Source organism: Rhodamnia argentea, chromosome 9 (assembly GCF_020921035.1).
Source record: "Rhodamnia argentea isolate NSW1041297 chromosome 9, ASM2092103v1, whole genome shotgun sequence".
In the NCBI taxonomy this organism is placed as follows: Eukaryota; Viridiplantae; Streptophyta; class Magnoliopsida; order Myrtales; family Myrtaceae; genus Rhodamnia; species Rhodamnia argentea.
Window position 1 is genome coordinate 20,052,483 of NC_063158.1, and position 27,578 is coordinate 20,080,060.

Sequence of the window (27,578 nt, forward strand, 5' to 3'; positions counted from 1 at the left end):
CCCGCAAAAATGAGAGAGAAATAATCTTGCTCGAACTTCTTCGAGTGATGCTTAAAATCATTTAACTCTACGTTAATTCAAGTACCCTAATCGGAAGAGACTTTGGAGGGTTATAACGTAGGCTAGGATTGGGGACCGAGGAACAAAAAGGCTCGTTTTGGCTCAGAAATTAAATGAGAAGGGGCTTGACGTTGGTGATCATCGCCGACTAGTCATCGATCTTGGTCTTCTAGAAATGTCTTCTTAAAGAATACCATCATTGAATGAGGGATGGTAGTTTTCTACTGAAAATTGCACTTTGCAAACCGACTTCTTGGGGAGTCTTCTTCACAACAAGTGTCTGTCAAGGATTTGCAAGAGACACAATGCAAACATGTACATGGAATTTACAACTTAACAGGCAAAAACGTACATTCAAAATTCAGAAGTACTTTACAAATGAATGTGCATTGGCCTTACTTTTGGTAGGCACTTTGCTTTTCCTATGCTTGAAATTTTCGTATGAGATCGGCCTTTGCTTTTCTTACTCCCGACTCTCATTTTTCTTTTTTTCTTCTTTTTTTTTTTTTCGAGAAGAGATTTCTTTTCCTTTTTCTTTGAGAGCTCTTCGACATCTCTTTATTTTACTTTTTTTTGTTGTTTTTTTTTTTTTTTCGAGAGCGGGCCCTTCTCCTTTAAGCCGAGTTTGCCTCTCCTTTTTTTACAATCCCATGATTTTGAACCAGGAATTACAACAAACATAAACATTTACAAAGAAAAATTATGTAAACATAAAAAATCTAGCATACAAGAAATGAGTCCATTCGGGAATTCTCTCGTTGACCCGACCATCTCCAATTCTAATCCTTGGGAAAATGCTATTTTCGTCTTTGGAATGAGCAAATGATCACCAACAAGGGTTCAAGAAATGAATTTGCGTGCTCAAGTGGGCTATGCAAAGGACATAGTGTGTAGGATAGAGAAATGAATGCTCTTCATCATCCTAAGGCACTTGAATCAAAATTCGAGTATAAATGCAAAGAATCATCCGAAGATTAATGTTAGTCCAAACAAGAAAATTTCTAACCATTTTGCCTCGTGATACTAATGGAATCACCTCTGTTTTGCCCCAATGTGGGGTGGTTCTTGACAGGGTTGTAGAAGTGAAACCTCCGCTCAAATGGGTCAATCAACGGATAACCTGTAGTGTTTAGGATAGAGAAATAAACGCCTCCGTCACTTCGGTTATCGTACCTTTCGCAAGAAAACTCTTTACCTCGAGAAATGCGGAATTTAGCCATCGTTCAACTCTCCCGAAAAAATGGGACGTGTTTGGGAAAGGATTGCCTTTCATCATCCCGCCCTGCCCCATTCCACACATTCGATGTATCTTATGTAGTTCATGTTCCTTATTCAGAGTTGGTAAATTAAACATGAGAAACAGTCATGCGCAAACTATGCAATGTATGAGTGTTTTTGAGCATCTAAAATGCAGCAACTTTTTATCTTGGTGGACAGAATTCGCAAGCACATAAGAAACTTCTTAGGGGCGTGGATCGGGAGTTGCCCCTGCTCATGCAAATGAGTTGCAAAACTTCATTATCTGGTTCAAGCCATGAGATTGTCAAAGGCTCCGGGAATTTCTCATTTCATTAATTTTTGGGGAGAATGGATACTTTCCTATCCGAAAAGGCGGTGACCCTTCGTAAAAATCAAAAGGGAAAGCATCAATGTATGTCCTCATGTTCTAAATGAGTTGAAACGATACCGCTTTACCCTTGTATGCATTTCTTGCGAACTTTGAATTGAAAAGATCGGCTCATCTAGATCGGGTTGTATGTCCGGGATGTTATCTCTTCAAGTTTTGTAACCATCTGGGCCAAACTTCAACCGATACTAGACTGCCAAGCAAAAAAGGTTTTTTATTAGTCTTTGTACATTGATGCCAAATCCCGGGATCGAACCTGGGACGCCTCGGACCACTGTCATTCCCCCAACCACTAGGTTGTGGTGATGTTGGCGTCCACGGTTGGTTCGCTTTTTGCTATATTGTTCTCAAAACAGTTGGCAATCCCCTGTCGAGAATGAAATAAGCTTAAATCAGAGTTTGAAATGACCGAGAGCCAATTGGGACGATACGGAGTTACCCATCTTTGAGCCCGCTTGGTCTTTTACTCGTATTCTCCCAAGTAAGGCTATTCGGAATCTCTCTTTACGGGCGTTCAGGGGCGTCGTCCACAAATTGATTTGCTACTGGCCTAGCTTAACAAGGAACTTACGCATTTGATAAGATAGGAGAAAATTCGCCCTTTAACTCTAGACAAATTCTAGACAGCCAGAAAGTCAAAAATGTCCCACGCGGGGAACTATACATGGAATTAAATGAGTATTCATGCGAGATTGGTTCCACCTCTTTTTTGGCCATTCCAATGATCGATCGATTTTGTCTTGGATCATACACCAACGATTGTTGTTTGAGGATCCATAATCACTTGCTTCGGATCACAACTCGGGAGGTCCTTCGACTCCGAACCGGCTTATCAAGGTGGTGAGCTCATCATCAAAGTAATCTTCTGATTTTTCGAGCAATTGATACTCGAATTGGGCGGTGTTACTTGCTAACACCGGCGACGTGTTTCCCACTTTGTTTTCGCCGTGAGCGATCGACTCCTTGAGCTTGAGCTTCCGCCGTTGCTCGGGAACTTGTAGGGATGATCAGCCCGGTCTCTTTGCTAGAACCACCAGCGGAAGGTTGGTATGGCTCGTATTCTTGATTGGGAAGTGGCCGGGTACCTTTTGCTCGAAGAGGTTTTCCCGGTATTGATCTTCCAAATCAACTATGGTCCGGTCGCATGCTTATTCATTCTTGCCTGGTACATCCGGACGTCTTGAACCGGGTTGGAAGTCCCATCATACTTCTCGAAGTTGGGCATCTTGAACTTTTCCGGCACAATGACCTTTGAAAAGACAGACAGTGTCGACCTGGGGTATGTTGTGAGTCCCCTCAACCTCTCGGATCCTCTGTTCCATTTGGGCCAACGACTTGGCCGCATCACCATTCAATCCGGGGTCACGGGGCTGGCTTGAGGGATTGGGACTACGGGTGGCGTGCTCGAGTTCATGCCTGTGATGATCACATCTTCTAGCGGCATTGTCGATAGGGAGCAGCAGTTTCCGGGGCTTTACCGGAGTTATCCGCGAGGAGGAATTTGAGCAGGAATGATTAGCGGCGGGCTGGAGGTGGATGATTGCAGTTTGGTGGTGAAGGCGGCCATCATTTCCTCCATCTTTCGGGACATCATCCCTTCAAAGCACTCGGTCAATGAGTTAAGTTTCTCGTCCGGGGCAGCACCGATAGTGGCGTTAATGTCGGTCATCCTCTTTGCGATCGATCGAGTAATATGTGGAGGATCCGTGATAAATTACCATGCACGATAACAAACCCAAAATTAGTACAGGGGAGCAAGAATAGCGAGCCGGCCCATGGCATCCCTCTAGACTCAAATGAACAAAGTGATCATGACCAAAGGATTGAAACATGTAATTTTCAGTTTGTCCGCTTTTACGAAAAAATTCGTATTAATTCGTACGTTGATCAAAACATGTCCAAATTTTACGAGCTTGTAGTTGAGAAGATGATGAACAACTTTTATGTTGGCCAATCGGACTAGAAATGCGCGGATCAAATCAGTTTAATGTGTCTTTCCAAAAAAATCATGTTCAGAAAACTGTTATAACCGCATGTTGTTGAAAAAACGAAGGGCCATCTTAAATTATGAATTTAATTCTGAAATTTTGTAAGATATTAGTTGAAACATAGGTCTACAACTTTCATGTTTGGCACTTACTCAAAGCTCGATCGTAGAATTTAGTAAAAATCGTACAACAGGAATAAGCCAAATCAGAATTGAGGACAACTGATGAAATTGTAAAAGCTACGGAAGCAAAGTGCGAAATTGGAAATAAGACAATGAAACTTCTAAACAATCAACCTAAACCATGGACCGGCCCAAAATAAAAATGAGATAACAGGGTACAAAAGACAAGAAATTACCTCTCATACGAAGAAAATGCCAATCACAAAGACATGCGCATGAATTGTGAGTTTAAATCTTATTCTATCTATCCAAAAAGCTTTTGCAAAGTGAAATGATGAACGAAACGACATGTCGCAGCCTCGCGCACAGTCATCATGACTAGTCGCAACCTCGCGTACAATAGTCATGACTAGTCGGGTCCAATCACTTCGGCTTGGTTCGGTCGACAAGGGCAATTATCATGCGTCGTAGCCTCACGTGCATGAGAACGACCCTTGAGCCATTTTTTGAAAAATTTTCGGGATCCAGATGGGATAACCTTTAGCGAAACCTTACCGCCAAGGTTAAAGCACCATCTAAATACCATCTTAAAACTATTAGTGTGACCCGGAGTCCGGTCACGGGTTGTGTGCAATGTAGTGCAAATACGATAAATCATGCACAACAATTAAAGGCAAACACCGCTTCCATGATTCAAAAGTTAAATCACAATTCCAATTCACCAAGCTCCGCAAAACAAAGGGTTAGCCGATCACTCCTCCCCTTATAACTCCCAATCTGCAAAAACATTTAACACCTAAGAATGAGAATTCAACCAAAGTTTACCAAATCAAGTGATTTCTTTTTCATGAAATTATCTGGCCTAAGTCCTCTTTGAGTCCCCAGTGGAGTCGCCAAGCTGTCGCGACCTAAAAAAAATAGACGGGTTAATTTTCGGGCTAATGGATTATCGGGTTAATTAATTAACTAACCTAACTCGGACTCTCCCAAGTCCATACCAAATCGCAACTTAAGGTTCAAATAATTAACATGCAACGTGTTTTGAATTTGGAGTCGCCACTAATCATTTTCGGTAGGTTGATTAGAAACCTAAATAAAATAGCGGGAGAAAACTATCTTATTTCCGCGAACCGGAGATTTTGAATTCGGGGATTTGGTTACGCTAGATTACTCTAACGCCCTTTCGGTACCATTTTCATGAAAAATATTTGATTTGGCAATTTTGATGGATTTTACTTGAAATTCAAAGATGCAATTTTTTGGTTTTTTATCTTCTTTTTTATGAGAATGTAAAACATTTAACTTTGTGCGATATACACCATGGATGATTTAGAAAGAAAGAAAACGCAGCCAATCACGAGTATTTACAAAAATAAATTAACATGTACTAATGCTAAACTTTGGAACACGTGGCATGTCTAAAATAGACAAACAAATATTCAAACCAAACGATTACATTTTTGTAGATCGAGATGGAAAATATTACCTTCTATTACACAAAATCTTACTCACATACACGTTATAGTTCCATTCGAGATCTCGGAGTTGGAAGAACGCGGCTGTCGTCGAAAATGGCAAGTAATGGCGTTGTTGGGTGGCGAGAGGCGAAATATGTGTCGGGACTCGTCGAAGATGATGCTCGACTAAAACTCTTTTCTTCACTCTCGAATTTTCTCTTCTGATTTTTTCTCAAGAACTCTCTTTTTCCTCTCTAAAAATTCATCTCAAAAACTCTCTCAAAACTCTCTCAATTCTCTTCCACTCCCCCCTCAAATTCTCTCTCTAAAACTCCTCTCAAGAGCTCTCTCAATTCTCTTCCACTCTTCCTAAAAAACTCTCTCAATTCTCTTCTACTCTCTCTCTCCCTCTTTTATAGCCAAATTTCTCCACCCTTCATTCTTCATCTTCATTTCTTCACCTTCCATTTTCATCTTCCCTTCTTCATCTTCATTTCTTCACCTTCCATTTTCATCTTCCCTTCATCACCTTCCATTTTCATCTTCCCTTCATCACCTTCCCTTCATCATCTTCCCTTCTTCATCTTCCCTTCTTCATCTTCTTTTGGTATTTGCAATACAGTCCCTGAAGTTCCAAGTATTTGCAATGCAGTCCCCGAAATTTTAAGTATTTGCAATACAGTCCCTGAAGTTTTAAGTATTTGCAATACAGTCCCTGAAGTTTCAAATCTTCTCGGTGTATTTTTCCATCCCGTGCCAAGTCTAGACGCATGCTAAATTAAGTGCTCTGCTTGCCCTATTATATGCCAATGCAATGTACGCTAAAAATAACTATGTGAGATGATTTTTTATAATTTTTATGCAAAAAATAGATTAGTCAAAATTTAGGCGTCAACACACTTGAATCTGGTGATTTGTGGAAAAGCCAAGAGAATTTCGCATCAACAACCAAAATATCGAAAATTGCCACAAAAGGCTTGAGGAGGAAAACAGGGCAAGGTCGTGCATTAACACTTTGAAAAACTAAACAGCAAAGCACGATGCTGAGGGATAGAAATGAATTTAGGGCTGCGCGATCCAAGAAACCCATCAAAGCAAGCCCATGATAGTGAGTCGAAAAACAAATTGAAGTGGATGTACATCACTCTATGTGCTAGTAGAGAGAGAGATACCAGGATCACATTGTCGGTACAAAAACTCATATCAGACAAAACCCACAAGAGAGAGAGAGAGCACAGGCCGGTAGTAAGAGCCCTGATAATTCCAGAGCGTCTGCCATGGAAGGAGTAGAGAAAGACCTCGAGCACTTTGAGGGCGTAATGTGCAGTTCCCGCCATGATGGCCACTCTCTCACTCTGTTCGACCCACCCACAAACCCAGAAAAAAAGAAGAGAGAGAGAGAGAGAAGATTTTGAGGGTGTTTCTGCTAATGTTTCCTCGGAGCTCAGAAGCTCATCCATGGATTAAACCCAGAAAAATGGGTCTTCGAATCGATCACAAAGACCCTGCGTTGCCTTTTTGAGGTTTTAAAATTTGAGGGGGAAAGGTCGGTTTCTTCTGTTTTGACTTTGGGTCAACCAACTTGTTACCATTTTCTTTTCCTTTTATAATTCATATAAATTCTTTTTGTTATTACAGGGAATTCTCTTTGAAAAATTACATGTATCTGGGCCCTGGGGTGTGCTCATTTTCATGAAAATGATTTTTCACAAAATGATTCTCCAAATTTTCATATCTATTGAAATTGGATAATCAACAATTCACGGTCAAGGAAAACGTCCATACTTTAAGGGTGCGTTTGTTTTACGGAAAATGAATAATTTAGAAAACATTTTTCGAAAAATGATCGTTTGTATCCCTTAAAATAATCAACCGATGAAAAAAACTTCATCATCGGCAATAATTTAACTGCTTACGTAGGTAAATAGACCAAGTTACACATTAAGTGAAAGGCTCATAAACCAACAATTAACATGATGAGTTTTACCCTAGTCTTGCCATACTGGTCATTGGATCTGCCATCCTTCGCAATTTCATAGAACGTAGGGAGATCATTTATCTTTTCGAAAAGCATCTCCTTGCAACTAGTAAGCACCGAAATGGATCGATGCTTACAAGGCTCATAATTAGTCCAGAGTCAACGGTCATCTCTCGCCCAAACCGAAGGAATGCAACTGGCCCTAAGAAATCTCCACCTGCTAATGGGTTTTATCTATTTTACCCTAGGCTAAAGTTGTGTTAGGAAGTTCAATCCAAAGACACTAATCGGAGAGACAGCGCTAAGACCTATCTCGAAGAATGTACTAAAACTACTTCACATATTACTCTTTAAAAGCCAAAAGTCTACTCACTGTTGTAAAGTTCAGACATCCTCAAAAGTGCTCACTAAGTGGAGCAAGAACAACATTTCAGTCACCAAGCAACTTCATCAAGTTTGTCACCTCCAGTCATAGGCCTTGCCAAACAAATGTATATGAATACAATGGCTTGTTATGGTATGAAAGTACAGTTTTAGAGCCAAAAATTGTGTACGGAGATCATTTTGGTGCCAAAAGTTTCAATCGGATCACTTTAGTGCCAAGTTGGAGATAAAAGAATGACTTTGATGCCTCTGACGAAATTTTTCGGCCAAAATTGCCCCGTGTAATTAATAATTAATTTTTAATGTAAAATTAGCTAAAAATTAAATTCATTTAAAATACAAACTATATTTAAAATAAATTTAAAAATTAGCTAAAAAATTTAACAAAAAACCTTAAACTTCAAAAATAGGACATTTCTGCTAAGCCCTCACCGCCGCCGCCACCCCCCTCCCCCCAACCATCGCCCGCAATGACAGGGGCTCAGAGACCCCCGCCGGCCATAGGCAAGGGCCTAGGCGGGGCTCGGCAACCCTTGTTGACCATGCCCCTCCCTCATTAGTAATTACTAGCGACGACGAGGGCTATGCAAGCCCTCGCCGCCTATTCTACAAATGTTCACATTTTTTTTTAGTTTTGACTTTTCTTTGTTAATTTTAAACCTAATTTTTCAATTTATTTTAAAATAATTTGCATTTTTTTTTTATTTTTTTCCAATTTTTTGATTTTTTAATTTTTGTAAACTAATTGAGTTTGTATTTTTATTTTTAGTAATTTTTTTTCCGACTTTTACCTTTTTAAATTGCTGACTGGACCTCGCCGAAGCCACGTCAACCTCAAATAATAATAAAATAATGTCACATCAAATTTTAGATGGAGCAAATCGGACTTGGTACTAAAACGATTGTTTTTCAAAAAACTTGGCACTAAAGCGATCCGATTGAAACTTTTGGTATCAAAGTAATCTTCGTACACAATTTTTCGCACCGAAAGTGTACTTTTCCCCTTGTTATGAGGACAATAGGAAGAATTTTAAACACCACCATGGGAAATCAAACAATACACGGATGGTTCGTTATATATAACCATCAATTTCTTAAGGTTTGACAGTGGTAAGCTTAAAAAGTCAAGTTAACAAATACAAACCGATTATGGCAAAGAGCAAGCAGTAAAAGTTATTTTGAACAATCCCATTAACCAGCACATTAACCACGAGTGAATCACCATAGAAGCATCATGTAGAGAGGGACATTCATAATTACGATGAGAGTAGATCACCTGTGTATAATGGAGAGGGACATTCAAAACTGCAAAGCAACAAATCCAAAATTCCAATTGTTGAAGTTGATTCTAATCGAAATATAGCTTTAGTTCTTCACATAGAAACACCATAGAACTACTCGACACAGTAGGCATATATGTAGATGAACCTCCATTTTCCTGTAACTGCAGTTCTTCATTCTAACTACCTTACCGACTATTATCGATGTAGTGACCGAACAATCATCAGCGTCCAATCTAAATTACGTCAAACTCTTATCTAACCTTTCTGAAGTAGCACGACATGAAACAATCAATCCAGAATCACCATTTGAAAATATTTACACTTGGAATGAAAAACGAAGAAGATTCGTTCTGTTTTCTTTTTTCGATAAAAAATGGCAGATCAAGATTACTTTTTTTTTTTTTTTTTTTGCGTGCTGACGGTTGAAGATTAGAAACCACAAATTACTCTCCAAGGCTGGCATCTTGTGATCTAAAATCTTTGGTGGAGAAGGAAAAAGGATTTTCATACCATATTTTGTAAGCGCTATCGTTGGTCTGTCGGACTATATTATCAGTTGATTATATGATTTTTCACTTGGCTATGTGACTCATATATCTGAAGGATGGTCTAGAAGGTGTTTATTGAAACGCTAATTTAGGATGTTCTCATCTTCAATTCTATGATGATATTTCTTCATTTTCCTTTTCTCCAGTTTGGACGTTTACTGTGGCATCATCTTTGATTACTTTTTTCGGGAATAGAGAACCATTTGTACGTGAAGTTATGAGGACCGAGAGATTAAGTTTGCTAAATATTTGCATTTTCTATTTTTTTTGGCATTTTATAGGTAGCTTTAATTTGATAATAAAAGAAATTTATAATTTATACTTCATCTATTGGTAATTTCTTTAACTTGGATTTTGGTACAATCTTACTATCTTATATTAGTAAAGAAATATAATTATTACTAAGAGAATAGCTTGTTAATGTAAAATCCAAACATTGAAAAACTTTTTCCATCTTACTTTTAAGTACGTCACCAAACAACTGAAAACCAATCATTTTTTATGATTAGAACTTTTATGTGTACAAAACGTGCACCGAAAGAGAATATTGATCAATCCAACATGGCTGCCACTCGGCATTTGACGGATTAGGTCATGAATCAAGTGGGAAGATATTGAATCGTAACTATAAAGATAATCTCTACCGCACAACATTACTTTTTATTTTGTGTCATACGAAGGCGATGATTCGCTCTGTCCTTCAATAATAGATTTTTTTATTTACTTTCGTGTTTATTGTAGATTAAAAATAAGTCTACGCAAGGACCCATTAATCCTCTTTTAGGAGAGTCCCGACTAGAAGTAGAAGAAGAAGTGTGATACATAAGAGACGGAGACACTTTTAAGAGGGATGGGGTTGGGTGGTTGAGAGTCTTGAGACTATTATTATTACTTTTTGTTTTGGGTCATACGGAGGTGGTGATCTTGTGACGGCCATACCGCGCAATTTAGTTTAATTTTTTTATTTTTTTATTAAATAACACGAGCGAAAGAAAATCTCATATTAAAACATAAGGTCTTCATTAATTAAAGACGATCGACACATGATAGGTTTACACTAGGCCGTCACAACTAACACATTACAACAGGCAACCGAACACAATTACAAACAGACGCACACAAAATACTCTATACCTCCACCACTTCTCCTGGACCGCCCTCGGGACGGTTGCCACCATCTCCACCATTGTTGCCTTCGTGATAGTCATCATCGTGAATCAAGGGCCACAAAGACGCTGTCAATTTGCCTAACGTACCATGCAAGGAATCTAAAAACTATAACGGGTAAACGACCCCGTATTAAACAAATATGACAATAGTATGTCTCACGAAGACCGTCGGAGAATCAGGAAATACGACGTCCTCAGCCAATGACCTAATTTGATATGGTACCCTATAAAAGTAGTGTGGAGGTACATACATATCTTTGATATGAAAATGTTAACAATAGGGGTGAGCTATCGCCCAACAAGAAAGATATATAAATATTACAAGGCATGATCTAACTATCACACGGCACCAATTTATCCAAAGGCATGCATTTTTAGTGGGTTTCGTCAACGAAGCATATTTGGAAATTAACAGAACACTATCTCAATTTCAACAAAAAATTTTTATTTATTAACATTACAATAATGACTTATAGGATTCGATCCTCAATCGTCTTTGGACCTTTTTCATTTCCATACCACCACGCCAAAACATTGGCGGTGTTAAATAGCGCCCTTTTATTTTTATTTATTAACCCCGACACATATCATCAATTCAATCGGGTAGACAGTCGCGGCGGGAATGAAATACCCACAAATAAATATGCCATGCACTCACAAATATGCGGGTATGCATTTTATCTCATCTTTAACCATATTTCAGATCACATTTCACAGTCTTTCTTGCCAAGAATCCACAAATTCCTCCTCGACACCCGCGCATGTCACTACCAAGTATTTTCGCTCTTGGGCATCTCCAACTCCGGAGGTTTCCTTGATTACACAGCAGGGGCTTCCTAAACACCTAGGCTCTATCGGTACGCTATCCGATAGGGGTTACTTTACAACTTTTTACTCCATGATCAATGCACCCATATATTTAAATAATATGTTACATGATCATGCCATATGCAATTTACTTAGTTTATTACCATCCGTCATTTACGAAACAATTTCTCACATTACAATTTTCTTTCTCCCAAAACTGAAATTAGGGCACATTTAGGCTCGATTAACCACCGTGATTAATATATTAAATAAAATCATAAAATTCCCAACTTTCCTTGAATAGTAGTTCATTCAATAAGATCAATTCTCGTTTGAAGCTCTTGAGTCCAGCCCGCAAATCAAAAGGTTTTACCCAATTTTCGTGAATAACACCTCCATGGACAGTTTTACACACTGAAAGAATTTTGCGCTTTTACCCAAGTAAATCAATTCCAAAAATCACCATATGTTGTAGTTCATACTCAAATCTACAACTTTTGTGATTAGAGTCCGAGTTATATATTTCTATATTTTTCGTGAAAATTCGTGGATGTGACTCCAAATTTCAAACTCAGAAAAGAAAACTCAGTCAGTAAATGTAGTGCTCTTAACCCTAGTTTAGAGTGGTCCAAAAATTTCCAATTTAATATATGTCTTAGATTAGTATATTGGCTCCAATTTTCATGTTTTGTTCCAAAGTCGTACGTGTCCACAAGAAGAGATACAAAAATGTTCAACTTCAAAGGCCATATCAAATACAGAATGAGACACGTAGACCCGTGACAATAGAAAATAGTAAGGTTGACGACACATGCTCAAAAATTTCTCAATTTAATAAATGTGGTAGTTTAGGATAGTGGAAGTGCTTTTATATTTGGACCTAAGTCATTTAAAGTTCCCAAAGTATGGTACAAAAATGGCAAAATTAGAAGGTCAATGTGATTTCAGTCCTAGTACATTTTAAAATCATGGAAAAGTAAGAGCTTTTGACTGAAATATGAACCTAAAAAACTCCAAAAATAATATATGTTATAGTTTAAGGTGTTGGCTTCAAATTTTATGTTTTGTCTCGGAACATTTGAAGTCCATAAAAAATTAGTACAAAAATAATCAAAACAGCGGTCTGGGATAGTTTCAAAACAGGGCAACTTACAAGATTCACTCTTTTGACCAATTTCTCCCATATAAGCACGAAATCTAACTTACACATACACATAGGTGTCTTATACTTCACATAAATCAAGCCTAGCAACATTAAATCATAAAATGTAACAAGGAGATGTTGAACTTGCCTTAAAAAATGCAAAAACATGTCAACCTTTGGTGGAGATCACTTTGACTCTTCTTGCAAATCCCTTGAAAGTGTTTAAATGAAGTGAAAATTTGAGCTCTAGGGAGTGAGAGGGAGTATATTTTCAGTCAAGAGGGGTAAATGAGAGAGAAAAGGAATAAAGGTTGAGTAAAAGCTTCGATTTTGTCATAAAATCCTATAGGCCTAAATGGGTGGCATAAATTGTGTTCATGAATAGTATTATAAGATGAATAATATTTATGAATAGTGAAAATTGGGCACAAATCCCATTAAAATTTCAGCCATAAGTGGGGTGAAATGTCCATTTTGCCCTCATAAGCTTAATTATGTACATTAGATCATTAACCTTAGTTTAGACTATAGTTTTCTCTATAATTTAATTGGCAATTTAATTAGCATCACATTAGTAATTTTATTATCAAATAATTAGTCACGTGACATGCTTGAATTATTGGAATACTCAATTGATTCTAATGTCATATATTATGCTCTTGAATTTTTTTTAGAGATTAATGTATACTATAGTCTTTTTGATTGATTCCTTAATATAATTGACTTAGTAAAAATAAATGGTCATGCTCAAATGGCAAAGTAACATTTTTAGGGCGTCTCTTTCACACGATAATTAACCATAATTTCTCGTTCCGAAAAATTGAGCTCATATTGCTTATTATCGAAAATTGCATGGCATTAGTCAATTCTAAATCACGTAATTTAATTTTAATATATTTATTTCTCTTAATTAATTAGGCGAGCAAAAATCGGGATGTCACGGATCTACTCTGTCCTTTCATAATATATATTTTTTTATTTTCATGTTTGTTGTGGGTTTTAAAAAAGTCTGCACAATGATCCGTTAATCCTCTTTTCGGAGTCCTGACTAGAAGTAGAAGAAGTGTGATACATAAGAGAGAGAGAGAGAAGGTAGGATTGTTGAGATTATTAATATTAATTTTTGTTTTGGGTCATACGGAGGTGATGATCTGATCTGTACTTTAATAGTAATTTTATTTATTTATTTTTGCATTTATTGTAGGTTTAAAAATTAGTCTGCAGAAGGACCCGTTAATCCTCTCTTAGGAGAAGTCCCAACTAGAAGTAGAAGAACAAGTGCGGCACATAAGAGAAAGAGACAGAGATAATTTTTAAGAGGGACAAGATAGGGTTGTTGAGATTTTCATTTTTACTTTTTGTTTTGGTCATACGGATGCGATGATATGTTCTGTCCTTTAACAATATATATATTATTTTTGTGTTTATTGTGGCTTTAAAAATAAGTCTGCACAAGGACCTATTAATCCTCTTTAATAATAATAATTTTTTTTATTTGTTTTGAGTCAAGTGAGCCCGACATCAAAGTAATCCTTGACGGTTTCTTTCGACGGTTCCCAGTCGAAAGTGGGAAGTAGGTCATTGCTGATGGGAGAAGCGGTAGCCATTGGAGTCTGATGATGGTGGTGCTGGGCAAAAGAGAGGAAGAGCGATGTGGAGAAAGAGGCATGATTTTTTTTTTTTAATGAGTTTTTCAAACTTCACATAACCTATCTGAGTCTATGTCCGGTTACATAGAGATTTCTCATCATTCCAAACATCATATTAGATAAAAGCTATCATATGCAGAGTTTTCTCTTGTCCACACAAACGCAGGGTTTTTATATTTTCTTCTTAATTTTTTTCTTATTCATGTCCAACTAATGGTTATACATTTCTTTGTCTTACGGTTCACCTATAAATTATGTAATTTAAATAAATCTCAACTAATTAAAATAAACAAAGGAAACACATTTTTATAAATTATATATAAAAAAAGTGATAGGATAACATAACACATTATTAATCATGTTCATATTTCTAGGACAGTATAAAACATTGAGATTAGTGCAACCCATATCAAATTCAATGTGAATCCATAGCCATTTTGATACCATAATCTTATCACTTACAAGAACAGTTTCAAATGAAAAACAAAAATTTTGAGATTAATCTAAATTATAAATAGACAAAATCACCTTTCCGATTAAACAAAAAAAAGAAAAAAATTCTGCTCCAACATAATAAATTTTGTTAAATTTTATTTATAGAATAACCCTTTTTTTTTTAGTAGCCACCCAAATAGTGATTTATGCGAAATCGGGTCTCTTCTTCTCCATTTTCACTGAACCGAAGCTCGGGCCGAGCAGAGCAGAGCAATTGCGGTCTTTCTCGTTATAATGCCCAAGAAGAAATCTTCAAAGTCCGAGAAATCGGTCTCTTCTTCTCCGCCTGTCAACGCCGCTTCGAATGAGTAATCGATACCTCTCCTTCTCCTCTCAAGTTTTAATCTTTTGGATTGTAGGAACAACCCCACTTGAGAATAATCGAAATTTGACCCGGGAGTGAGTTCTGCGAAGTGTTCTGATGGTGGGTTTCAGCTACGGCGTCCTAAGGGTCTCGTCGCGGGTTTTTGAAATGCGCAGGAGGAGAAGTAGGATGGTGTTGAGGGCTAAATCGAGCGAGAAGATGAAGCGGTTGGCTCTGCTGAGCAGAGAGAGCGAGGACGAGTGGAGACCCAAGTCTCTGAAGAACGTCAAGACGACGAGAGGGAAGAAGAATGTTAAGCTTGATGCGAAGATGCCCAAGAAACCGCCCACTGCTTTTTTCTATTTCTTGTAAGTTTTACGACTTGTTTCTCTCAGTTTAATAAATGATTGGTATTTTCTGTTTGCCGCCCAATTTGGTAGGATTAGGAGTCTTGGCTTGTTCTCGAATTCGGTTACTGTTGTCTTCTTCTTGTGTCTGAACTTGGTCTAGAGCTGTGCTGGTTGTCTGGAATTTTAGAATTCGTCGGAGTAATGCTGGACTTTTGGTCAGTGATGTTGCATATATGCGAGAAATAAGCTGTTGACTTATGCCATTGCGTAATATTCCATGGAGAAGTCTGACTGGGTATTGCCTAGTGATGTTATTGTGGAATTTCCATTGCATGAGCAGAGCAGTAGATCTTTTTGGTGTGCAATTACTTGCGATATGTGGTGCAGTGGAACAGAGAAGATGAAGAAGATTTGACAGGAAGGAGCGAGTTTATGTGTCTGAAATATGAAAAGCTTTTCCTGATGATTGAAATGGGTTTTCCAATACTTGTGGTTGTATATTGTATAGCTTTTTCTTTTCTTTCTTAGGATTTGTGGCTTGTCTAAAATTTGTCTCCTGCACGTATTATGCCTCCAGCGAACTGAATGATGCCTTTTGAGTGAGTGATATTTATGGTAATCCAAAGGCCTCTTGGTCTCCATACTATGTTCTGGCAGAAAGAAGCTTTTTCTATTTTATTTTTTTGTTGCTTTTGCTGCTCTTTACTGCAGCAGATATACTGTTGCAACCTTTGACAGTTTGAAGTCACATCATAGCAAGTGAATGACCTATTTGTCATCACCTAAAATAGTTTCGTGTAACGGACATTGACCTATAGCCTTTTCCTGAAACATCATTATCTTGCATTTAAGTGCAAGAATGCTTGAAATATAGTATTCAAGGATGGACAGGTGACTATCATAATCTTGAGAACATTTGAAAATATGTATTCTGCGGATAACTTGGCTGTCGTGAAATGCTGAATTGATGCAAATGGTGCTTCCTGTGGGTTCTGGTGACATTTGTTTAAAAACATATCGTCTGACTGAATTGGTCTTATGGTTTTTGAAGCTATGCACGGGTGGTTATGTACACTGTTCTTGAGGTTGAAACTTGACAGTCAGGTCCCTCTTTGGGTGTCTTATAATTGCCTGCTCCCTTTCATTAAGGGCTTTTAACATGTGGATCGATCTAGTGAAATAAGTTGGTCTTTCTGCTGTTTGGTGGTACTATGATTCAGAACTGAAACCCAATTGTGATTTGTGAATGAATCGACTTGGGTCCACTAAATTCAGCTAGTATAACAGTACCACTTATTTATATATTTTTATTTTTATATAATTATTTCTTTTCCCTCAATCGGTCTTGCTTTTGTTTTATTTATTTTTGAGTTCATCGACCGCCGACCCCAACTAGTTTGGGATAAAGGTGATGTTGATGTTGATACAAGTGCCACTTATGTCACCGCTGGCGGTTGTAGTTAATGATCTGGATATCCTAGAGTCAAATAGGATGGACAAACTGGAGGTGCATTTTTCATTTTTTTCTTTTGGTTAAAGAGAGAATGGCTCAGGTTTTCCATATCTCTTTTTTCCACCCCTTTATGATCCAAGGTTCGAACAGGTGACCCATCTTTCTCTAAAGAAGGGGATGCCACTAAGCCAATTGCTTGAAGGTGCATTTTATTATTTAACCTTCCTAGTGTCTAGGGTTTACATAATGGGTGGTGGAATTATCAACAGCAAGGTATCAGTGCTTGTTGTGTCATTATGAAAGTAGCTTAAATGCGTTTCCTATGTTGGATATATTTTTCTTTTAAAAAAAGAAGGGAACTTTGTTGATTTCATGTTTATGGCGTTTGTCTTGTGTCAGATTCAAGTTGTTGTTGTTGTTGTTGTTGTTTTTTTTTTTTTTTTTCCTGATCGGATAGATTCAAGTTTCATTTACTTAATTTTTTCCTTCTAGTGTTCTAGTTTTGTATCCAAGTCATGTTCGAAAATGCCCCCCAACCAGGTTTCAGAATGTTTTGGGACTCTATTTTTGAGTTAAATTTCAAGGACAAGATTTTTTCTCATACTACCATCAGTTATCTCCGTATTGCACTGCTATTAGTAAAAACAAATAACTCATTCAGAGAAATCACGAATATGATTTTATGGCAGAAGTAATTTGGAAGCTGCCCATGGAACTAAATATGCTCTTACAAATATCCCTTGCTCACACCCTCGGTAGAAGGCACAGCAAGAGAGTTTCATACAGGATTGAGGAGCACTCAAGGGACAACATAATTAGGAGGACAATCTCCATTGTTCTTAGCTAGAATCTTAGAAGTTAAGCTGTAGATTGTGGTATGAACCTTAACACGATGGGCATTCTGAGTTTGGAAGGCTTCTTCCGGCAAATATGGATGACGTTGAACAGCCTTACTTTGCAAAGTTCCTACAATGAGGGTGGCCAGGCTAGAGAAATGGTAGGGGACAATTCTGGTTTTAAACCCACTCAATGTAATAGTATGCAGATCTGACTCCCGCTCTAATTTTCTCACCAAATTGAAAACTAACCTCAGTAGGATAATGACTTTGATGCACCCTGTAAAGTTATCTGTTTTCATGTTTAATACTGACATAACTTTCTTAATAATGGGTTCGAATTGAGCGTTGCGTATTCTTTTAGCTGGAGTCTCTGACTTCCCAGTGATACCTTGACAAAGTTCCGCAACTGCGAATCTTATCTGCTCATGTGGTTAGCTACTTTTGTCATGAATTTGTCTTATCAGTCCTATTTGTCTTTTGGCTTTAATCCTGAGTCCTATTTGCGTATTATTTTCTCTGCATCAGTGCATATATCCTTGGGAATAATCACTAAATACCCTGACTTGAGCATCATAAGCAGAGTTATTCTGTTTTCTGTGTTTTTTAGGACCATCATACTCTTATGAGATCATTTAATCTTATTCCTTTGTACGATGAAATGTTTTGACGTGATTCTGTTATTTCAATTTCAAGGGAGGATTTTCGAAAGGATTATCAAGAGCATAACCCAGATGTCAAGTCAATGCGAGATGTATGTTCACGACATGTGCTTTGTATTATTTAGTGGCTTGGCGTAGTTGGTATTCTTTTCATATGATGCTACCTGTATTTTCTGGCATCACATCCTATGTATTCATGCTATTATTTGTTCCCACCTTCTAGATTGGCAAGGCTTGTGGTGAGAAGTGGAAGACAATGACTTACGAGGTTTGTGATATTTCCCTTTAAATTCACCAGGCTTGTCCTAAATGCTGCGGAATCTGGATTTACCTTGTTGCTGCTTTATGGTTGCCCTGATGATGTGATTCATGGAAGAGTATATCATAAGTACAAAATCAAGAAGGTTCTACACATAGTCATGTTTAGAGAAATAGAACAGATATGAGGTCAGTTTATGTAATATCTTGTCCTATCCGATGTTTGGCATGTGCCTTAGATGCTTCTAAGTACAAATGTTTTTTCTATTGATGGAAATTAATGTCCTCAATAATCCTCTAAAGAGCACTCTATAGGCTAAAAAAAGTGAAGAAGAAGATGGAACAAGAAAGTTTCTGGAACCAGTTCTAAAATCCATCTTCCCACCGCCAACTGTGAGCTGCTGGAAGAGGCAGTAGCAGGGCTGCGTGAAGAGGCTGTAGCAGGTTGCTGGCTAGCCTGGAAACCCGGCCACTGCCTTTTCCAAAGGAATAAAGATTAAAGAAACCCATCACTGGGTAGGACACACACTGGTCCCTGACCGGTTATTAAATACAGCAGCTCACAGCAGTTTCTTGCTACCTTGAGAAGAAAGAGCAGTGCCAGGTTGCAATCTAATTTGGAGTCCTTTCTACTGCATTACTACCAAAGAAGAAGTACAGAAATAAAAAAGAAATTCAAAGAGAAGTGATGTGGTGCGGATAAAAAATGACAGTTTACAAGAGGAGGAAATTTGAAGACCTGATTCCTGAGGCTTCGGTGCAGATCTAGAACTTGCTATCTGGAACTCATGAGCGTAGAGAGAAAGCGACAGAGGAGGAGGAGGATAAAGGGAGGTTAAGCAACCACTTGTGCTGATGTGAGCAAAAGTGGTAACGACTACAGTGGTTAGACTGGCGGTGGCCAGCAAGACTACTTTTCTTAGTTGAACCATCTGGAGGGGCTGGGTTGGAATTTCCTTATGCCCAGGAATATAATCTACTACCAGACTTATCCCGGTTCATTGAGCATTTTGTGTCCTATGTAGGGCTTTGAGAAAATACGCATTTTCATCAGGAAATGCTTTGAGGTCGTCTTATGTTGAATGAAAAGTTTAGGGGTAGGGTCTCTTTGACTTGTTTATCATGATCAAAATTTATTACTATGGATCACTTGTTGTTAGTATGGTTTCATTTTAGGTTTTCTAATCGATTAGAGTTTGTAAAATGCAAATCACACCTGGATTATCATTTCTGTTGCCAACCGACGAGGTCTAATGTTGACAATGTTCATTGTGATTGATCTGTGTTTTATGTTTCTTTTCTGGAACGGATGTTTCACTTTTCACGCTAACTTTCATAGTGTAGAGTAGTATATGGAGTGCTATAGGATATACTGGAGGTGAAGATGAAATAGTCAACTATGATCTAGACTACAGCTTTTAGTTGGAACTGCTCGGTGTTGGGAAGGAAGATTGTGGGTACTAGCCGGTGTTTAAAAGATATTTCATCTTCCTGATGCAACACTTAAAATTGGTATTAAGGAGATGTATGATGATTCTCATGTACCAAATATGGCGACCATGTAAGATGTTGAGTAGCATGCTTGTTTCCTGATAATGGTGTTTTTCGGATTTGCACTGCCATGTTTAGATGACAATAATAGTCTCTCATAGAGGCCACCCTCTCTACTGGATTTGCCTGAGCGTCTTGTGTCCTCTTTCTCTCCATCCATTATTCACTCCACTTAGTTTTCTTTTCTCTGTTTCAGCAGTTGAGTAGTCTTTTTCTTTTCTCTGTTTCGGTAGTGTAGTAGTCTTTTGGTTCTTTTTTATTTGGATTTGTTCTCCAGTTGCATCAATAAAATTCTGCCATCGTCAAATCAAGTATGCTTTCTGTTTCTTTCCTTTGCCCTCAGGCCCTATGTGAGGCTGTGTTCCATACTCTTCAGCAAGGGACATCCCTCAATATATAAAAACTTTGCCATATTCGAGCTTACCATTGTTTAAGAACAAAGTACTTCAAGGTTGATAGTACCTTTTTGGCCTTGTTGTGTTCAATGTGAATGTGATGCGAACAAAAGCAAGAATAAGAATTTAATGACATATTGGTTAATCACTGAGGCAAGTGGATCAGAATTCACCAATTACAGTGCCGTTTTCTTTTTAAAGACCAGTTTCTTGATGGAAATATCAGTGAAGTTTGATTATTTAAATAGACGAAATATGCATACAATCTTGGACAGGAATCCTCTTTTTGACTCTGACATGAAGAGAAAATGACATTGGACGTGAAGTATGTTCATGGAATTTGCTGATGAAGACTTGAATATCTGAAGTTATCATGCTTGGTCCTAAGACAGACCCCTATCTTGTAGTTTGGCATCTTGTGATGGCAATTATCAGCCCATTGTGATTTCATCTGTTGGGTGGTTGATGATTTGTTATGTGCACTTTTCGCTTGTCAACTGGTGATTCTCGGCTGGCACTTGGGCCAATCACCTTAGTTGTATAACTGCTGTTTTTTTCTCCAACACATTTACGTGTCACTTGTTTGCCTTTTCCAAGCCGTGGTTCAGAACCCTCTCACAGGGGATAAATCTATCTGTCTTTTTTCCAACGCAAGAGTTTGATATGGATTATTATCGCCTTTGATAGGAAAAGGTTCACTATTATGACATTGCCAATGAGAAAAGGAGAGAATTTGACAAGGCCATGGCGGAATACATCAAAAGAAAGGTATAGTTTGCTTCATCTGTGTCTGCTCATTATGTCTTGCTGTTTTGTCATGAAGTATTTCTCAGAAGAGAGTGCAAATTGCAGGAAAGCGGTGAAGACGAGGATACTGAGGACGACCCCGAGTTCGAATAGGACGTGGTTGTATGATATCGAGTAATTGATCTGCCCATAGTATACGATTGGTAATTTTAGTAGCTCTTTAATTTGAATTTGCTCTATTTGACAATTGTTAAGTTTGTTCTTGGAAGTTGGTGACGATTGCAGGTTTAGATTCTCGTGTTCATGTGTAGGGAAAAAAACTAATCAGCATGCTTCGACTTCATCTTCTGTCCCCTTTTTTGTTGAGTGGGATGCGTTCTTGTACAATTTGGTGTAGCTTCCCCCCCTAACACTATCGATCATTAAGGAATGCAATTCCCTGTGCATTATATCCAACTTGAGCTGACACACTTTCAGGTGTTCTCTGATGTAATATTTGTGCGGTTTGCTGAGAAATGAATGAACTAAAATAAATGTCTGGCAAGCTACGAGTAGGGTTAGCAAGCTATTCAGTTTGCAGACTTGTGTCGCTGCGAACGCAGATTCAGTATGACTGTAGAAGTACAACCCGACATTCTTGCATCAGTTTCTAAAGTCAAAGAATGTTTCATTGAAGCTCAGAATTTAGAAGATGAGGAATTGGATTGTGAATGTATGAATAGGGCTCTTGAGATGTTCCCTTTTCATTTGTTGTCCTTTGAACTACCATTTCATCTTGTACCAATTACTCTTGTGATCCCTTGGAAGGTTGTGAATCGGTAGATATTGCATTGAATTGATCATCTTGATCTGTGCATGGCTTTTACTTCAAATTCTCTTTATGACTTTGTGGTGGTAATTCTCTCAATATAAGTAGCCACTATCTCAATACTCAATAGTACTTCTCGTCGTTTGGAGACTACAAAACGATCCATTGTGCAAGTTCGGAGAGTCTTCAATCGGCATTCGATAGGCGACTTTACTACCCACGAATCGAGTAAAACTTTGAATTTGGTGATCACTGTGAATGAGGTTCTATTAGTTCACGTAATTCAATTTTGAGTTCATCTTGTGCAAGAGTTATAACAGGAACACAGCTGCACCAGAACAGGGTTACCGTCTTATTCCTTGCCACAAGACTCTAATTGTATGAAGCTCATTACAAGTTCAAAGATCTCTCTTTCCATACATCGCGTCGGCTCGGCAATTTCAACGAATCTGCTATGTTCTTGACCTCGGCTATCATCGCGACCACGTCATTAAGCTTGTTGATTGCTGATCCAACACCCTGCAATTTTTCGAATGACTTAAAATCGGAGCACACCGACTCCTGAGAACTTGAGAAAACAGAAGGCGTCCTCTTTTTAGTTTAGCAATTACAGAGACCATTAAGGGGAAAAATAAAAGTTGTAGCATCTCATGGGGTCATTGATTAAAGAGTGGAATGAGAGTAGAGATTGGCATACCACTCCCGCAGCACCGGCAGTGATGGCCATTGGAGCCGTAACCGCGCTGAGACCTGACGAACACATCACGGGAATCTTGACAGCTCTTGAGATAGAATATGCTGAAGCTAATGTAGGCGTCGCCTAAAATTATGATATGACAGAAAGCAGATTTAATATCTCGTGGTGTGAAGCCATGAACCCAAAATTTACACGGACCATCATCGAAACATCCCAATGAATCGGGACTACTCATCAAACATGCTATCGTCACATGATAACAGTTAAAGCTTCTGAAATTTACCTTCTCAATCAAGCCGAGAACTCCGGATGCAGAAGGATTAGAACACTTCCCTCCTTCCGTCTGGATTATGTCAGCACCATCTTGTTCCAGCAACTCAGCAAGCTTCACCTGTTTGGTTTGTTTGAAATGGTTAGCTACTCTACATCAAGGACCGACATTAATTCCCAATCCAAAGAAACGAAATGGATGCTTATACAACCTGGTCGGGTAGGCTCAGTGTGTGAGGTACGGTCACAGACAATGGCACGAAGGGAAGGATCCTCCTAGTCTCTCTAGTTAACTTTAGAATCTGGAAGGAGCATTCGACAAAATGAGACATTAAATCATCAAGAACTTTTCAAACTTGACTCTGACTATGTAAAAACAGTCACTTGTTCCTGGCACTAGAAATGAAGAGAATTTTTTATAAAATAAAAACAACACAATGCCGTGCCAGTTTTTTTTTTTTTTTTGTCATTCTTCTAAAAGAAAAGAGGTTGACTGATCGCTGCATAATCTCTATTGTTCCTCCATTAGGTGAAAATGCGCATCCTGCAAATCATTATAGCTGAGGCCGTTTTCCCCCCCCTAAATTTGAAAACTTGTTGGCGTAGCTAAAGGATTTTCAGCCGTCTTTCGCCAGAAATGTTTCATATATCATTTACTCAAGAGATGGCCACATATTTTAGAACTGAGACGAAGATTGCAGTATTACAAGCTCAATTACCTGATCCGGAGAGAAAACCACGCCCGTCTCATAGAAAGAATCGTAGTTTCCAATTTCGACCTGCATCAGAAGGCAACAATTTCTCATTCCAAGTGAATGTATCATCTGCAAGAAACTTATTGATCTTTTATTCCTTAAGTGAGCAGTAGAAGCTGGAAGATCAAGAAAGGATAAGTCAAACCATAAGCGCTCCCGCTTCAACTGCTGCCACAAACGCTGCTGGATCCACTGAAGAAACGCATACCTGAAAGAGGAGATGCAATTAAATGGGAAAAAATATTTCCTGAACACTCAAAATCGAACAAGCTACCGGAAAATTGGCTTCATCTTAGCACAATTAGCGATGAACTTCGCAATATGGACAAGTTCAAATTTAAATCTGGTGATGTACATTTTCTGTAGTTGATACTGAACATTGAGGTATGCATTGAACGCATACTCCTCGAATCTTCATCATTATCTATTACGAGATGATTGTACTACTGCCTTTTAGAACATGAAGAGAGTGATTTAAGAACATGAACATGGCTCATCTCGAGAAGCAAAACTGGAAGAGCACGCAAAAGAACTTTGAACAAGAATGCTCACCGGAAGAGAAGTCAAGGCAATGGCTAGCCTCACTAGCTCTGGATCACAAGCTATGTCAACATGAGTTGCTCCTCCCTGCATTATAGGTCGGACATGGGGATCAGTCAGACCAGATACATTCATTTTTTACAGTAGGATGGCCTCTTAGCCAATATGAATACACAAAATGCGCAAACCCGTGAAAACAATATTCTCTAGTCAGTAACAAAAGGTTCATTTCTTTTCCCGAGCAGCAGAAAAAACATTGCATAGGCTAATTGTGCGAATGACAGTTACACAGGAAACAAAGCCAATTGAACCCGACATTTGCATTTGGATTAGGTCTAATATCCAACCAACTCTATCGAGTGCAAAAAATCCCATCTTTTAGGCTGCTCTCTTCGGATTTGGCTCATGCCGTATTCGTCGCGTGATGTTAACAAAACATCTCATAGGTTTGGGTATACCAGCCTAAGTGGAATGTCTCGTCATACAAAAAAAATTAGTTTGCTTTGTTTGGGAAAAATAGGTTTCCCTGGGAGCTGTAACATCTAGAACAAAAGCTCCCCGACATGGGAGTGGTTTGTCAATTTGGCTACAACACTTTCTGCAACCGATAACGTCCTGCTCCTCATAACATTGGGGGTCATTCACAATGAGCAATGCTACCAGAGAAAACTTTGAAACTTGAACTAATCAAGGGAAATGCAGTTAACTACAGTGACAAGCGCGAAGAAAACAGCCCATAAAATGAAAATCTCAAAAGCAGGACTCATGTCTTCTCGTAAAACATTAGAGTGGCACGTGTGTAAACCAGAAGACACAGTGCAGATCGAAGAAACCATAACCAACCTTGTCAGCAGCAGTAATTACTGAAGACACATTCTCTCTGTCAAAATTTTGCAACCCTGAAATAATCTGCAATGAAACCATCAACCAATTGTCTGCACGCCAAACACCCCCCTCCCCCGCAAAAAAAAAAAAAAAAAAACAAACACAAAGAGAAAGTCAAATTTATAGCTAAAGATGCAAGTGGGTGTTTCCCTTATCATCACCTTAAGGGCTCTTCTTTCATGGAAACCCTTCAAGGCTAATTCCCTGGAAGTTGATAGGATTGCCCTGGTCGTCAACGGAGCTCTTCTTCTGGATTGCGACCAGGGTTTCGAAGACGGTGCCGAACCCAGCAGATGGTTCTGATTTGGCTTCAGGAGAGACTGAGATGGAGAAGACATTGGCATGCAGATTGACGAGTACATCTGTTTTGCTGTTCCGGTTTCTTTAGCTCCCACTGGTGAATGTGTTCCGATTGAGGCTTTGGATAAGGAGGGTTAGGACTTAGGAGGCGACAGCTAGCTTTGCCTCAGTTTCCAAAGAAAGTGTCTTTCAGATATTTGGGCTCGGGTCCATCCTCGCCGCCATCGTGTTTGATCCAAGGGGGCGGTCTGTACTTTTCGCAGATCTTTGTTTGCCCTCTTTGGGAATTTTAAGGTATCGCTTCCAACAACGTGAGAAGTTACTTGAACTGAACAAACATTCCTAGCGCCTAGGCGTATGCTCCTCAACCGAAGGAGCACGCCCCACACCTAGGGTGAGCTAGATGGATTGACCGAATTGGAAATCGCCGAGAATCGGATCATCATTGACCGAACAAATTATTTATTTATTTTTATTTTTAAAATGTAAACTTAATAATCCATCACTTATTTCACTTATTTCTTAAGTGTAACCCTAATTTTAATTAATATATTAAGATTAAAGTCTATATTGCTCACCCCTATAAATAATTCACGGGTTTCATTGGAGTGATTTATCTGTCTGAGGATCATTCGATCGGGTTCCCGATTCCTAGATGGGATTGGATCGAACGGGGAACGATTACCCCTACTATCCGTCTCTCATCCTTTGGAGCATTGTCCCGACCTATATGAAAATGTATAGAATTTCTCTCCCAAGCCTTCTCTCTCAAATTTTAACGTGGTCTCTAAGTTTTTTTTTTTTTCCCTCCAACTGTGGTCTCTAAGTTCATTATCTCTCTCTTGGTGGTGTTTTCTCAAGTTTCCAGATCCTATGATTCAAGCTATATATAAGACCCCCGCTAGAACACATGCTTAGCTTGATTAAGTCCCGGTAAATTTCGAAGGGAAAATTTCATTATGAACTCTAAACTTTTTCTTGTAAAAGTCAAAGAGATGAGAGCTAGAAATAGCACAAAAAAAGAAACTTAAGGAGTTTTTCTCGCGGTACAACCGATATCTCGTGCTTTTTTTCATCTTACCAATGCCCTCAAATTTGTGCCCGTGATCCAAAAATACATCTTATGATAGTTCCAACCATAATGACAGTTGAACTTATGACGTTACGGCATGGGTGGACACGACCACGTAGTCGCAGGATACATTTCGGTCGCTCTACGAGTTTGGGATATTGCTGAAGCAAAAAAAAAAAAATAATAATAATTGTTAATGTCTCATGGGACAAAGGTGTTAATGTCTCATGGGCATGACCGCCTTTGCGCTTTTAGTTTTGTCTTTATGGTCAGTGGCTCCTAATCATGGGTTGGTGTCGGCCCGGCCCGACCCGACCCAGCAAGTCAATTTGGGCCGCCTTGCCTCGGCGCACGAACAAGCGGGTTACGTGTTGTCCAAGTTGGCCTGACCCATTTGACATCACTACTAGAAGTCAAGAGCCATCTCCTTGATTTGTTCTAATCACAATTTTCAAAATCTAATTAGATAGAGGGTTTCCATTGTTAATATACAAATAATTGACATAGAAAATCTTCCCATCTGACATGACAGAAAATCCACGTTCACATTAATGTGGACTTCTTCTTAGATGCGAACTTCCATCCAATAGCTACTGATGTAATGAGACTACCAATAATATTAACTACAGAAACTTACACAACGCCTTAAATGTTAATCAATAGCCGGCTTTTTAGTCCACATTTTCATTAGGCTTCGAATCAAAACGCGGTGATTATGTTTAAGATTTCGTTAATGAGACGTACACCTAACATTGTACCAAAACAAAGTATAAGGACTATAATTGAACGAGCCTATTATGGGGCCAAGAGTGGAACACTTATTTAAAACCTTGTACCTACAGAGGTCGCGTGTTTACAATTGCTTTCCTGATTTAGAATTTTTCCCACTTGGAATTTCGATCTAATATTACTCAAAACGACTTCAACAATCGCAAAGAACATCACGGGCATTAAAATCGCAAAAAAAGAAAGTACAGAATGGAA

The 27,578-nt window shown here is 38.6% G+C and overlaps 2 protein-coding genes across 4 annotated transcripts; one reads left to right on the forward strand and one right to left on the reverse strand.

Annotated features, from left to right (window-relative positions):
* The first annotated feature begins 14,847 nt into the window (after nt 1–14,847).
* LOC125316605 (high mobility group B protein 14-like) lies at nt 14,848–21,720 on the forward strand. Its single transcript, XM_048285371.1, has 6 exons — nt 14,848–15,019; nt 15,192–15,383; nt 18,351–18,408; nt 18,540–18,584; nt 21,208–21,288; nt 21,373–21,720. The coding sequence occupies exons 1-6, from the start codon at nt 14,946–14,948 to the stop codon at nt 21,418–21,420; spliced, it is 498 nt and encodes a 165-aa protein (XP_048141328.1). The 5' UTR covers nt 14,848–14,945; the 3' UTR covers nt 21,421–21,720.
* A 579-nt stretch (nt 21,721–22,299) lies between these two features.
* On the reverse strand, nt 22,300–25,674 carry LOC115755988 (uncharacterized protein ycf23-like). 3 transcript variants are annotated; one of them, XM_030695643.2, is made up of 10 exons: nt 25,384–25,674; nt 25,181–25,246; nt 24,350–24,424; nt 23,943–24,005; nt 23,762–23,821; nt 23,255–23,344; nt 23,056–23,163; nt 22,773–22,895; nt 22,446–22,594; nt 22,300–22,413 (listed from the first exon to the last, which is right to left on the reverse strand). In XM_030695643.2, exons 1-9 carry the CDS (start codon nt 25,582–25,584, stop codon nt 22,466–22,468), a joined length of 915 nt encoding a protein of 304 aa, XP_030551503.1. In that variant the 5' UTR covers nt 25,585–25,674; the 3' UTR covers nt 22,300–22,413; nt 22,446–22,465. The 3 variants fall into 3 exon arrangements, with proteins under 3 accessions (XP_030551503.1, XP_048141327.1, XP_030551502.1); XM_048285370.1 differs by having other exon boundaries at nt 22,300–22,410; nt 22,443–22,594; XM_030695642.2 differs by having other exon boundaries at nt 22,358–22,594; nt 25,384–25,673.
* Nucleotides 25,675–27,578: the final 1,904 nt, after the last annotated feature.

Excerpts from the sequence above, each read along its gene's own strand:
- LOC125316605 (XM_048285371.1), top strand. The coding sequence starts at position 14,946 with ATGCCCAAGAAGAAATCTTCAAAGTCCGAGAAATCGGTCTCTTCTTCT. Across the intron at positions 15,020-15,191 it reads GTCAACGCCGCTTCGAATGA|GAGGAGAAGTAGGATGGTGT; the intron begins GTAATCGATACC and ends TGAAATGCGCAG. Across the intron at positions 15,384-18,350 it reads ACTGCTTTTTTCTATTTCTT|GGAGGATTTTCGAAAGGATT; the intron begins GTAAGTTTTACG and ends TTCAATTTCAAG.
- LOC115755988 (XM_030695643.2), bottom strand. The coding sequence starts at position 25,584 with ATGTACTCGTCAATCTGCATGCCAATGTCTTCTCCATCTCAGTCTCTC. Across the intron at positions 24,006-24,349 it reads TTGCCTTGACTTCTCTTCCG|GTATGCGTTTCTTCAGTGGA; the intron begins GTGAGCATTCTT and ends CTCCTCTTTCAG. Across the intron at positions 22,896-23,055 it reads TTCTCGGCTTGATTGAGAAG|GCGACGCCTACATTAGCTTC; the intron begins GTAAATTTCAGA and ends TCATAATTTTAG.